Source organism: Andrographis paniculata, unplaced genomic scaffold (genome assembly GCF_009805555.1).
Source record: "Andrographis paniculata isolate CXL003 unplaced genomic scaffold, ASM980555v1 Contig15END, whole genome shotgun sequence".
In the NCBI taxonomy this organism is placed as follows: Eukaryota; Viridiplantae; Streptophyta; class Magnoliopsida; order Lamiales; family Acanthaceae; genus Andrographis; species Andrographis paniculata.
The window spans coordinates 1,127,792-1,141,648 of record NW_026137435.1 but is presented as its reverse complement, the minus strand read 5'-3'; the positions used below and the strand labels follow the sequence as shown (position 1 = coordinate 1,141,648).

The 13,857-nt window shown below is 25.2% G+C and overlaps 1 protein-coding gene across 1 annotated transcript; it reads right to left on the bottom strand.

The window, feature by feature from the left end:
* Window positions 1-430: 430 nt before the first annotated feature.
* Window positions 431-1,809, bottom strand: LOC127262433 (AT-hook motif nuclear-localized protein 23-like). The gene is made up of 2 exons (XM_051291113.1): window positions 1,716-1,809; window positions 431-1,533 (listed from the first exon to the last, which is right to left on the bottom strand). The coding sequence occupies exon 2, from the start codon at window positions 1,514-1,516 to the stop codon at window positions 620-622; it is 897 nt and encodes a 298-aa protein (XP_051147070.1). The 5' UTR covers window positions 1,517-1,533; window positions 1,716-1,809; the 3' UTR covers window positions 431-619.
* Window positions 1,810-13,857: the final 12,048 nt, after the last annotated feature.

Genomic DNA, 13,857 nt, shown 5'->3' with positions numbered 1-13,857 from the left:
TTTGCGTAATTATACTTAATATTATAAATATCTTTATATTTATATAAACGTCCTTTTATTAGTATTATAAGAAATTAATAGAAATATTTTTTTTTATAATTTTTTGATTTGTAGTATATATTTTGATATAATAATTAATATTCAAATATTAGCACCCAAATAAAACAAATATAAACTTTCAAAGTAGATGAAGAGAGTAATATTTTATAAGAAGATAAGTATATTTTTATTGAAAACTGTACAAAATAAATTATATTGAGTCTAGTTTGAAATTACAAAGAAAATTATTTTCAAGATTTCTTAAGATTCTAAAATTAAGAGAAGCATTGAACAAATTGCAATTAAAAATAAAAATAAAAATAAGAAAAAAAAAAAAAAAAAAAAAGAGTAGGCATATATCAAATTAAAATTATTCCTAATTAAACTCAGCAGAAGTTAATTTCACATCACAAAACCAAAGTGTTCTTTCTTTTTAATCACAATCAGAGAAAATAAAAATTAAAATAAGAACAAGAATTAAAAACTCACAATACCCTAAAGTTAATTACAACAGAAAAAAGTTTTTTTTTTTTTTTTTCTTTTGAAGAAGATGCAATAATCTGACCTTGATTAGGGCTAATCAGTACGGCGGCCGTCCGCCGCCGCCGCCGCCACCGGAGTTCCCCGCCGCCCATGCTCCGCCGCCGCCTTCCATTGGGATATGACCGTTAGGCATATTTAACGGTAAGTTGAAAAATGGAAGCCCTAAAGATGGATCGGGAAATTGCCCTCCCTCCGCTCCTTCGGCGTCGCCGCCGCCGCCAGGTGGCTGCGCCGGCGGCGGCTGCATCTGGAGGCCGCCGTCGTCGTCGTCGAGCGGCAGCCGCTCGTAGGCGACGTTGGTGAACGACGAGGCGATGATTATCACCGGACCGGAGGCGATTAGGGCTCCGATGACATTCCCGCCGACGACCTGACCCTGGCCGCCGGCGAGGTAGACGGTGAGGCTGGTGGCGCCCGGCGGAGCTGGCGGGGGGAGGAAGGAGCCGGAGAGGGACAGGATCTCGAACCGGCCGTGGAGGGCGACGACGCTCCCCGCCGCCGACGGCTGTCGGAGATTAACGTTGTTGACGGTGCCGGCGCCGGAGAGGATGCAAATCCCCCGCTGCCGCCGCCGCGCGTACGTCGCCACCGCCTCGAACACGTCGGAGCCGCCGCTGACCTCCAGGATGTGGGCCCGGAGCGTGTTGGCACTCTCGCGCGTGATGATCACCGGCGGCTTCGGCTTGTTCTTCGACCCCGGCGGCCGGCCGCGAGGCCGCCGCCCCGACCCATCGCCGCCGCCGGGGCTGTTGCCGGAATTTATCAGGTCGAGGCCGTGGTGCGAGTTCTCCGCGTTATCTCCGCCGCCGCCGCCGGAGAATTGGTTCCTGTTGGATTCGTCCTCCGCCGCCTCCGGCAGCCTCTGGCGGTGGAGCTCCGGCCGGTGGAGCTGCGAAACGAAGTGGGATGCCGAACCTAAGTCCAAACCTGCCATGGATGGAGCTGCTAGAGCTACAGCACAAAACAGAAAAGGGAATTGCCAAAAAAAAAATTAAATTAAATTAAATTAAATAAATTTTATAATTGAATCGTAACAAAGATTAAAGAATAGAGAAACTTAAATTAAATCAATTCAGAGTATATAATTTTATTTTTTTTATGAATAAATTAAATTATTAGATTGAAGCACAAACCCTAGAGGGAATAGAAAAACAATGGAATCCAGAGAGAGAGAGAGAGAGAGATAGAGAGAGAAACAGTTGTCTGAAAATTTAAAGTAAACCATACAAAGTCGTTTATATAATATAATAAATTTGTGAGAGCATAATTAAAGGAAATTTAATTTAATTTTATGTATTTATAATATATGTGATTAGTTTAATGTAGTATATGGAATGGTTCGAAGTACTTATAAGTAATAAATAATTACTTTTTTTTTTTTGTCTAACATAATTTAAAATAAATATAATTAGTAGATAATTAAAAAAATATTAGTTAAAATAATTATTTTATAATATAAAATAATATGATGAACAGAAACGACAACATGATAAGTGGGACAAAATGAGTATTATTTTAGAGTAATTATTAAGAATATTTAAATTCAGTACAATATTGATCGTGTTGAATAATGTAAATAACTAACAACATATAATATAATATCGTACAACAACGGTTGATTATAGCACATATCATACTTACTTATAACAAATCTATGAGTATATATATAAAATAAAATAATATAACAAATCTATGAGTATATATAGAAAATAAAATAATTTTATTTTACACAACATGTGTTGCGCATCTGATTTATTTGTGCTATAGGTAGAGCGGTTAACGATCCGAGCCAAGCCGAGCCAAATTTTAAGTGTTCGTTAATGTTCGGGAACAAGGCTCGTGTTCGTTTGTTAAACTTTCGAGTTCGTTCGTAGTGTTCGAACTCGGCTCGTTAAGAATTTTTGTTGTTTGAGCTCGTGTTCGTGTTCGGCTCGATTAAGCTCGTTCGAGCTTGTTTGTCTTATTTTTTTAAAATTTATATATAAATTATAAAGAAAATTTAAAATTATTTTATTTATATATTTTAAATTAATATTTTATTTATTTATAAATTATAATTTTATATGTATATATAATATTTATAATAAATATATTATTAAACTGAATGTTCGCGAACAAAGCTCGGGCTCGTTCGTTAACTAAACGAGTCTGTTTATATTGTTCGGCTCGGCTCGTTAACGTTCGCGAACGAGCTTTAACCGAGCCGAGTTCATGAACGGCTCGGTTGATTTAACATCTCTAGCTATAGGAATGTATTATATGCGCTTACGGTGGTGATTCCTCCAAATTAGCACAATAACCATTATCGTATTTTTCGATTTTCATTCAATGAAAATGATATTCTTGCAAATATTTTATGGTAACTTATGATTAGGATCTATTTCCTTTTCTCAAACTACAATATAATCTTTTTTTAAAATATATATATATATATATATACTAAGTAATGAACTTTTTAAATGAATTTTTACTTGTTGGTTACATGTTAAAAATGTACTTAGAAAATTAAAATTAAATTTTTTTTAGACTAATGATAGAATTTTAACTAAATATAAAATGAATTACGTAATCATTTTCAATACACTCTTGACATATATTTGTAGACTTCATCACACTTAGCACAATCAATGCTGGGAATTCTTAAAATTTATTTTAGTTTTTTTTTTTTTTTTTTTATATTATAGTTTAAAATTGATTTGAAATGAAATATTAATTTAAATTTTTACTTAAAAATTTTTTGATTTAATATTTTATAAAAAAAATAATAATGTATTTTTATTAAAAATGGTACAGATCGTAAATAATATTAATTTTAATTTTAAATGATAAAGAAATAAAACCTAATTGTACTTAAATTTTATATCACAATCAAATAAAAGAAATTATTAGAATTTGTATGTTGTAACTATATGTTCTTGTCTTTTTTCTTTTTCTTTTTTTTTTTTTTCTTTTTCAATAGTTCGAAAATGCATCGATTAGGTAGTAACCCAATAATTTTACTTTCAAATTGTTATCTAGAAACACAACTTTAATTTGATGTATCAATTGGACGAAAAATATATGCAATTTCTAAACTCGGTAGCAAGTACTATTTCCTTATAAATTTAAATTACATGAGACTTTCTTGTGTTTTCGAAATATTGTACAATTTTTTTTTATTTTTAGAAAATTTCGTACATTATTGTTTTTTTTTTTTTAAAAAAAATATATATAAGAACGTTATATAATTTTCAAAAAATTTTGTACAATATTTTTTAAAATACAAATGAGCTTTATACAACTTCTAAATCACGTGGAGTGCGATGCTGATTTTCAAACCACCCCTAACTTATAAGCAATTTTGTCGAAATTTAATTAAATTAGCGTTTTTGTTATTTTTAATTTTTATTTGTTATAATTTATTTTTTATATATATTTTTTTGTCTTCTAAAAACAATACATTAAACTTACAAGACATGATCGAGTTGATGTGGTGTTTGATTGGAGTAAAATTAGATCACCTATTTGAATTTTAAATATCTTAGATCTATTAATATATATTAAAGGTAAACTGTTTTTTTAGTCTTATAACTGACCCCTTATCATTTTAGTTTCGTAAGTGGAGCCTGTCGCAAACTAGTCCCATAAGTGAAAAATTTTCACTGTTTTAGTCCTCCGGCACCGGAGACGCCCGCATGGCTCGGCGGAAGTGACGTGTCCGCCAGGTGTCCTGTCAGGTGTCTCGCCAGGTCAGCGACACCTGGCGGACGGGACACGTGGATTTTTTATTTCATTTTTTTAAAACTTATTTTTAATTTTATTTGCATTTTTTTATTTTTTTTATTTGGTCTAATTAAAAAAAAATTTAAAAAAATAAATAAATCCACGTGTCCGCCAGGCGTCGCTGACCTGGCGGGACACCTGGCGGACACGTCACCTCCGGCGAGCCACGCGGGCGTCTCCGGCGCCGGAGGACTAAAACAGCGAAAAATTTTTAGTTATGGGACTAATTTGCGACAAGCTCCACTTACGGGACTAAAATGATAAGGGGTCCAGTTACGGTATTAAAAAAACTAGTTTACCATTTTTTCTAAGACATTACATTAAACATTGTTTAAATTTAAAACTTAAATGAAATCCAAACTCAAAGAATTAAACACACTCTACTCTAATTTTTTATTAAAATATAATAACTGTATAAGTTATATAAAATTAAGTACTTCATCCGTCATGCAAAAGTGAATAATAGCGGATTTTTTTTTAGTAAAAAAAATACAAAAATATAATAATTTTTTACTTAAAAAAGAAATGAAAATATTTTTCAATGACAACTCAAAAAGAAAAATGAGTATAGATTTGAACGACGGATGGAGTAATTAAGAAGCTATAGGGTTGACTGATAATTGGAATAATATTTCCACTTTTGTAAAGCATCGTTAATTAATTTTATTTATTCATTAGTACGAATGATCACTTCTTTATATATATATATATATATATTAAGAAATTATTAAATAAAAAATTAGTTAGCGTAATAGTTAAAATTCCAGTTCGATTGTAATTTAATATAATTATGGTGAAAGATTGTTGTCACAAAATTAAATATTTGATTTAATCTTAACTAATTATATAAAAAATTAAACAGGAGCTAAAAACAATAATATACAATTCCACGAATATTTAATTAATTTAGGTGGATAAAGGTTGGAATTTTTAAATTATTATCACTTGGAAACCTCAATGATGTGATTAAGTATAAAAAGTTTCAATATTTTTTTTAATTTATTATTTTATTTTTACATAGTGTTCGATGATCTACAATGTACTGTTTGTGATTATATATTAATAAAGTTGACACAGAAAATAAAATAAAATATTATTAGTTATGTCACCCATTTCAAGTACTAATTAATTTGAAAAAAATAAAATTGTTCACTTATCTCAATATATATCTATTATTTAATTTAGTTTACTGTTCTGTAATATGAAATTAATATATATATATATATGTTAATTTAAATTATTTGATTGATTGTTTTAAATGATATCTATGATATGAGTAGTTTAATTGCAGCAATTGAAATGAAATAATAAATTATAAATTGTGTGTTTTTTTTTTATATTTTAGAAATAGATAGATTTTTATTTTTAGTTAATATGAACCATGCAAATACTTTTGAGATTATAAAAGTGTTCTTTTTAGATGAATTCATAGCTTTAATTTTTGTTTAAATTATATTTTAATATAATATTATTTTTTTTTAAAAAATATTATATTTTCATTAAAAATTATGCAAAATAAATAATATTTATTTGAAATCATAAAAAAATAAACAACGAGTGTGTGTTCGTTGGAGTGAGTTTATTTTATATTTTATGTTTCAATAGTTGTTTAATACTCTTTCCGTTCTAAACAAGATGGAACATTTTCTTTGGACACAAGTTTTTAGATGAACAATATTAAGTACGATAATTTATAAATTAAGTGATGTGATGGAGAAAGAAATTTATATTTTATTTTTTTTGTTGGGATGATGTGATGGAATAAAATTTAAAATAGATATTAAATATAATTAATTATTTTATATTTAAAAAATATTGCAACCTGTTTGAAACATATCAAAAAAAATATATATTGCAAAATATTTGGTATAATTATGTTTAATATATATATATAATATGGTAGTTTGAGCCAACCACTAAATCAAATTTGAACATACACTTTAGATGATTTTATTTTATTTCTATCATTATAGTTATATCCTTATATATATATATATATATATATATATGATATGCACCATTAATTATTTAACTAAGATGCCAAAGTTTTCAATACTTAAAAATATTTAAAATATCAATAATATTCATATAAAAAATATAATAATAATATTATAATTTATTATTAATAATTTATTAATTTATACTATCTAAAATATCATGTTCTTAATAGAAGGGGTCATCTGACGGGACGAATGAAATAATATATATGTATATATGGCCGCGAATACAGTGCTGAATATTATATTCAACATTGTGTTGAACAGTACATCGTGTGATAACGGATAACACACGATATTACTATAAATAATACACAATATGCGTTGATATAGTATAAATACAACACATGACTTAATAGCATATCGTATAGTCTCAAACACAACGCATACAGTAATTGATTTTAGCATAGGACATACTCTTATATAACACACATTTTAATTATAAACAAACAACCTATAATTTTATTACAAATAATACATATTGTATATAATAAAGACATATACGTGTGTGCTAATTTGAAAAAATCAGCGCAATTTTGAATTTGGATATATATAAATGAACAATATTATGTCACAAGCATTTGTATGTATATATATACACGGTATTTTATGAGGAGTGTAATTAGCAGATAATTAAAAATGTATTAATGAAAATAATTATTCTATAATATAAATAATTATAAATTAAGATTAAAATAACTAATTAATTTAATTAAAATTTAAAAAAAAATAAAAAGTTTAAAATAAAATTAGAGTGTCTAATCATTTTTTTAAAAAGAAAATAAAAAAAATAACACGGAATGTAGGACGGACAGAAACGACAACATGAACATGACATATGAGACGGAACGAGTAATAATAATAATAATAGTTGCAGTCACATCTTAATTGTATTTAATTTATTTTATAAAGTTCGAATTCAGCAAATCAAATCTCGACCTGAACGTTGTGATAGGGTGGGTACAAGTTGAAATTAAAATTAAAAAAAAAAATTAATTAAATAAATAAAAGTCAATATCAGACATAGTCCAACCAAGTAAGCAAGACCAGTAAGTTTCGATTGGTTTGGTTTTTTCTTTTTAATGTTAATTTTAAATTTTAATATAAATATGACTCCTTCTGTTTTAATACAATAGTTTCGTTTATTATTTTTGTCCGTTTCAAAATAATAATCTTATTTTCATAAATAACTATATCACCATAAAATTACCCTTATTTTTTTATTTTTATTACACAATTGCCAATACTTTTTACACTAATACACTCATAAGGGTAAAAAAATCTTTTATCCATACTTTTTTACCAGCTACCAATATAATACTCCCTCCGTCCACGGATAAAGTATTTACTTTTGGCACGAAATTTAAGAAATAATAGTATTTTAATTATAATGGGTAGATAAAAGTAGTGTAATGACATTTTTGCCCTTGCTTTTTGGTATAAAAGTAATTATATGATGTAAAGTAAGGGTATTTGTGGAAAAAAATGGGGTATTTAATGAAATAGTTACTTTGTAATTGGACGTCCCAAAATAAAAATATGTATACTTTGTAGCTGGACGGAGGGAGGAAGTATCAATATTCCTTAAATCTCGTACCCAACTCAATTAAGACTGTATTAATACTCTCCCGTCCCACATAATTTGTCCATATTTTCTATTTTCGTTCGTCCCGCATAACTTGTCTTTTCTATTTTTGGAAATATAATTATACCTTTTAATCACATTTTTTAAATTTTATAATTTTTTTAATTTTAATTAAACTATTTACTTATATTAATTTTAATTTATAATTATTTTTATTAAATTATTATTATTTTTCCTAATACACTTTTTAATTACCATTAATTATATTTTACATAAATTATCGTATCTATAGTAATAAGCCCAAAATATCTCGAACCGAGGGAGTACAATATTTTACTATTAGAGACCGTTTGGTATAACCAAATATAATTGCAAATAAATAAGAGTAAAAATAAAATTGTAGAAAAAAAAATTAATAGAAAATAGAAATTAATTTTTTTATTTGATAAATAGAGATTTCAGTTAAAAAAATGTAAATAAATGCAACTATCTTGATGGATGGATCAAGAATAACTTATTAATTAGAAATGTTTTTGATGATTTTTTTTAAAAAAAAATAATTAAATTAGATACGATATTTTATATAATTAAATTTTAATGTAATTTTTTTTAAATTATAAAATTACATATTTGAATAATTAATTATATATGATGTTTTGAAATATTGAAATAATACAATTTTAGAAAATTATAAAAATTAAATAGTATAAAAAATAATCAAAATGTATATAATGCATCATTATTCATTTCTATCAATTTATTTGGATATAACATATAAATAAAAATATAAAAATAAAAAATAATTTATTTATCAAATGTATTTTCTTTCAATTTTATGTAACAAACACACCCTTAAAATATACTCCCTCCGTCCAGCTACAAAGTATATATATTTTTATTTTGGGACGTTCAATTACAAAGTAACTATTTCATTAAATACCCCATTTTTTTTTCCACAAATACCCTTACTTTACATCGCATCATTACTTTTATACCAAAAAAACAAGAGCAAAAATATCATTATACTATTTTTACCTGCCCACTATAATTAAAATACTATTATTTTTTAAACTCCGCGCCAAAAGTAAATGTATACTTTATCCATGGACGGAGGGAGTATAAAAGTGTATTCATTTTATTATTTTAGTTTGTCATTCTTAAAAATTTAATTCATTTTCCATTTACTTATACAAGTAATATTAATAGATTTCATATATTTTTTAGCGCAACTTATTTTAATTCAAAAATTATATTAATAATTTTATAAAAGTTATTCTTATAAAAATATAAATATAACATTAAAATATAACTTTCTCCGTCTCATTTGTTGTGTCCATTTTTCTATTTTATCTGTCTATTTGTTTCATTACTTTCATTTTTTGAAAAAAATTGTACATTTTAATTTTATTTTAAAATATATAATTTTTAATTATTTTTATTTCATTATAATTACTTTAGCTAATAGTACATTCTTATTATTTACTAATTATATTTTTTTCTACATTCTTGTGTCTACGATAATATGGACACCATAGCCAGATGAAAGTGGTATCTTTTTTTTTTTTTTATTCTTGTGTCTGAAAATTTTGAATATACTCTTTTTTTTTTTTAACTCAAATTTTTTTTTACGAAAAAAAAATTTGTGACAAAGAAGAAACGATGTGTGCAATATTGCGTAGCTAAATATGCTGACATAATTAACAATAGAACAGTTCCGTCGCTAAAATGGAATGAGGAATAATCTGGTTCGATTTAGCAACGCACTTTTCCATCGCTAATTTTCTCTGTAATTCTATCACAAATGTCCACGATCGAATTACGAACACCTACTTTTAGCGACGGGATATTTTTGGACGGAATACATTTTGTCCGTAATTCCGTCACTACTCGATTTATGGACAAAAAAATGGCAATTAATGACGGAAAAATTGTCTCTAAATGACTGTTATTATGTATTTGCGTTGAATTAATAATTTTTTTGTAAATGAATAAAGTATATATATATATATATATTATAATTGTATTAATATTTGTGTATATTTTATTTTTTAAATAATATTTATAGAGAATCTCATCACCAAAAAATAGCAAGTGAAAAAAATCTTTAATACTCCACTTGTCCAAGAGTAGTTATTGGTTTTTTTTATTAAGATTTTTGAATATTAGTATTATATTAATTTGTAGTAAAAATAACAAAAATATTTTTATTGGTATTGCGTAATATAATATTAATTATATTTGTGTGATATATTGTAAATTGTAAGAATAATTATTATTATGTTGATCTTGTAATACCTTATTTTTTATCATGAATTTGACATCAAATACTTTTTTTTTTCCATATTTTTTCGTCTATTATTCCCATTTTATTTATATATTTTTTAAAAAAATATAATTATATATTTTAATTTCATACTTTATAATTTTTTAATTTTAATTATATTATTATATTTTTTAATTATATTTTATTTAAATTTCCATATATATGTACTAAAACATATACAAAAGATATACCAATAATTAAATAATAATTCAAATACAAATTTCTCAAATTCAAACACCAAAAGTAAGAAAATAATGCCATTAATGCCAAATGCAAATGCACACTACTCCCAGTCAAACCACTGTTTGACCGTGGGGACCATCTATTCTGATCTTCTGCCACGTGTACCTCTAAACCAATTCACAATGACTTTTATATCTCTTTTAAAAATAATAATTCCGTCCTTCTATAATTAGATACTCATTTATTTTTTACAAAATTTTAAAAATATTTGTATTATATTAAGATTTACTAAAAATAAAGTAGAAATTACTAAAATAACTTTATTATATTGTGTGGTATAAAGATAATGACATTTGTGTAATATATTGTAAGTTGTAAGGGTATTTGTAATGTTAAGTAGATAGTACAATTACTAAAACATGAAATTGATACTTTGTTATGAGACGAACTAAAATGGAAAAAAAGGATAGTTTGTTATGGGACGGAAGGAGTAATAGCTTAGTGCTGCTATAAGGGTGCATTTATTTTTTGCATATTAATATTTAAATATTAATTATTATATTAAAATATAGTACAAATTAAAAAAATTGTAAAAATACTTACGTTAATGTTTTATAATACTAATAGAAGATCATTTGTAAAAAATAAAAAATAAAAAATAGAAGATTATTTGTACAAAAAGAATTATACAAATATAATGATATTTTTAATGTTAAAAGGTAAATTGAACCCTTAGAGGCGGACGGAAGAAATATATAATTGGATATTTTGTAAAAAGAAAAAATATATTTTTTTCGAAAAATACACAATTCAAATAGTAAATATATGAGGTTTGGAACAAAAGAAATAATAGTATATTAAATAATAATACTTCTTCCGTCTCAACTCAAAGTACGATTTTTACCGTTCGCCACATTCTAAAGTATTCATTTTCTATTTTAGTAAACTAATTATATATCAATATCAAAATACTTTTTTTAATTTTTACATAATTTACAAACACAATATTACACATACAATTACTTTTTACATAAAGTCAAATGACAAAACTGTTAAAACCTCGTACACACTTCCACTAATAAAAATGTTAACCTATTTGATCCGAAACGGAGCGATTAATATTTTATTGATTAATAAAAATATATAGTGATATTTTAATATTTTATTTTTGTTATTTTAGGCATAAATTTATTATATTGTAGATATATTTTTAATTTATGTTAATTTTTAAAAATAGTTTGATATCAATCTGTGATTACTTTTATTATTATAATATATATATAAGTATATTTTAGTAGAACCGACAAAAACGATAAAAGTTTCCATTCAATTGGGAGGGTAGAAGTAATATTTCTTTTTAGAACTAAAAAGAATAAAAATAATACTTCGGTTTCCATAAAAAAATGTACTCCATTCGTCCTATAATTATATATTTATTTGCTTTTTGTACATAATTTTAGAAATATTAGTATTATATTTACTAATAGAAGACATTTGCATAAAAAGTTATTCAAATATAAAAATATTTTTAATGTTAAGTACAATGACGCATAAGGTAAATGAGACCATTAGAGCCGGACGGAGGAATGTATTAAACAATGTTATTACTTTTATATTAAACCATATTAATAAGGGTATTTTTATTTTTATTTTACTACAAATTAATATAATACTAATATTAAAAAAAATTACATATAAAAAAATGATAATCTTTTTGCGGGACGGATATTGTATCATTATTATTAATGTTCCTCTTTTCCCAACACATTTTAATATTACTACAATATATGAATCTTGGTTTTGGCTAACAATGCTCCTTATGAGTTAGTAGATCTCTCCTCACATTGCCCATTCAAATTTGGAAATTATTAATTAAATCAATTGACTTTACCATAAATAATACTCCCCTCCTTTTGGATATTTTGTCCGATTTACTGTAGACACGCGAATTTAGAAAGGGTATAATTAGTAAATAATAAAAAATATATTAGTGAAAATAATTATTATGCAATAAAAATAATTATAGATTAAAATTAAGATAATTGATTAGTATAATTAAAATTTTAAAAATTATAGATTTAATTTTTAAAATAAAATTAAAGTATATAATTATTTTCTAAAAAAAAAGTGGCAAAATAAGTGGACGGACGGAAATAGAAAGGTGGACTTGAGAAGTGAGACGAAGAAAATATATAGTTAATTTAAATAAAAGAACATAATACTTCTAGGATGTGTTTGTTCGGATATTTGAATTTTAAGTTAAGATTTGAATAATAAAATTTTTGAATTAGAGTAGTTATACGATGTAATATAAACAGATTTGATATTTTGAATATAAAATTAATTTATAATATAATACAAAAAATAAAAAATAAATGTTTGATTTCATATTTTAGGAACAACCGGCTTAGATTTGATATTAAAATAATGTTTGATGATATGTTTTGTGAAAAAAAAATAAAAAATAAAAAATATAGAATTTAAATAGTAGAATTTTAAAAAAGATTAACAAAAGAAAAACACTTTATTTCATTATGCTATTTTCTAGTATCTAATTACAAAGTATAAAATCTAGTATTTATTTACATTAATACTATCAACTTACACTTATGGCATCAAGGCTATTTTAGACTCCAACTTGTTTTTAGTTTTTCACTATAAAATTATATTTTCAATAAATAATAACCCTCCGACTAATTTCTATTGTATTAGAGTATATTTGTACGATTTTTTTAGATAATTGTCTTTTTGTTATGAATTGACAAATTTGCCCTTAATTGTATGGTAGAGATTAAAAGTAATAAATGAATGAAGGGTAAAAATGTAAATTTTGTGTTTAAAAAAAGAAATATGACAATAGTTGTTGAACGTCCCAAGTAGAAAAGTAGGACATTAGTTTGTGGATGGAGGGAGTACTTTATTCGTCCCACTTAAAATATTTATTTTTATTTAATTTTTGTTCATCTTATGTAATTTATTGATTTGTTTTTTTTGAAAAAATGATTATACATTGTAATTACATTTTAAATTTTATAATTTATAATTTTTTTAATCTTAATTAAATTATTTTAATCTTAATTTATAGAAATTATTTGTATTATAAAATAATTATATTTATTGATACATTTTTTAATTATTTAGTAATAATATATATTTTTTAAAATTCTCATATCTATATTAACTTGGACAATTTTACTGAAATGGAATGAATATAAAAATAAAATATAAAGTGGACACGGTTTTAGATTGTATTTGTTTTGCGAAAGAATTTGAAGTGATATTTTTTATATGAGGTACAAAGAATTGTGTAGATAATATAAAAATTATAAATATTTCTAATATATTTAATTTTTTTGAAAAAAACATTTTTTTGAAAAAAGAAAACACGCGTTTTTGCTAAAACAATACCATTAATTATTACTATC

What these genes read in the sequence shown, in the direction of transcription:
- LOC127262433 (XM_051291113.1), bottom strand. Translation starts at nt 1,516, where the DNA reads ATGGCAGGTTTGGACTTAGGTTCGGCATCCCACTTCGTTTCGCAGCTC.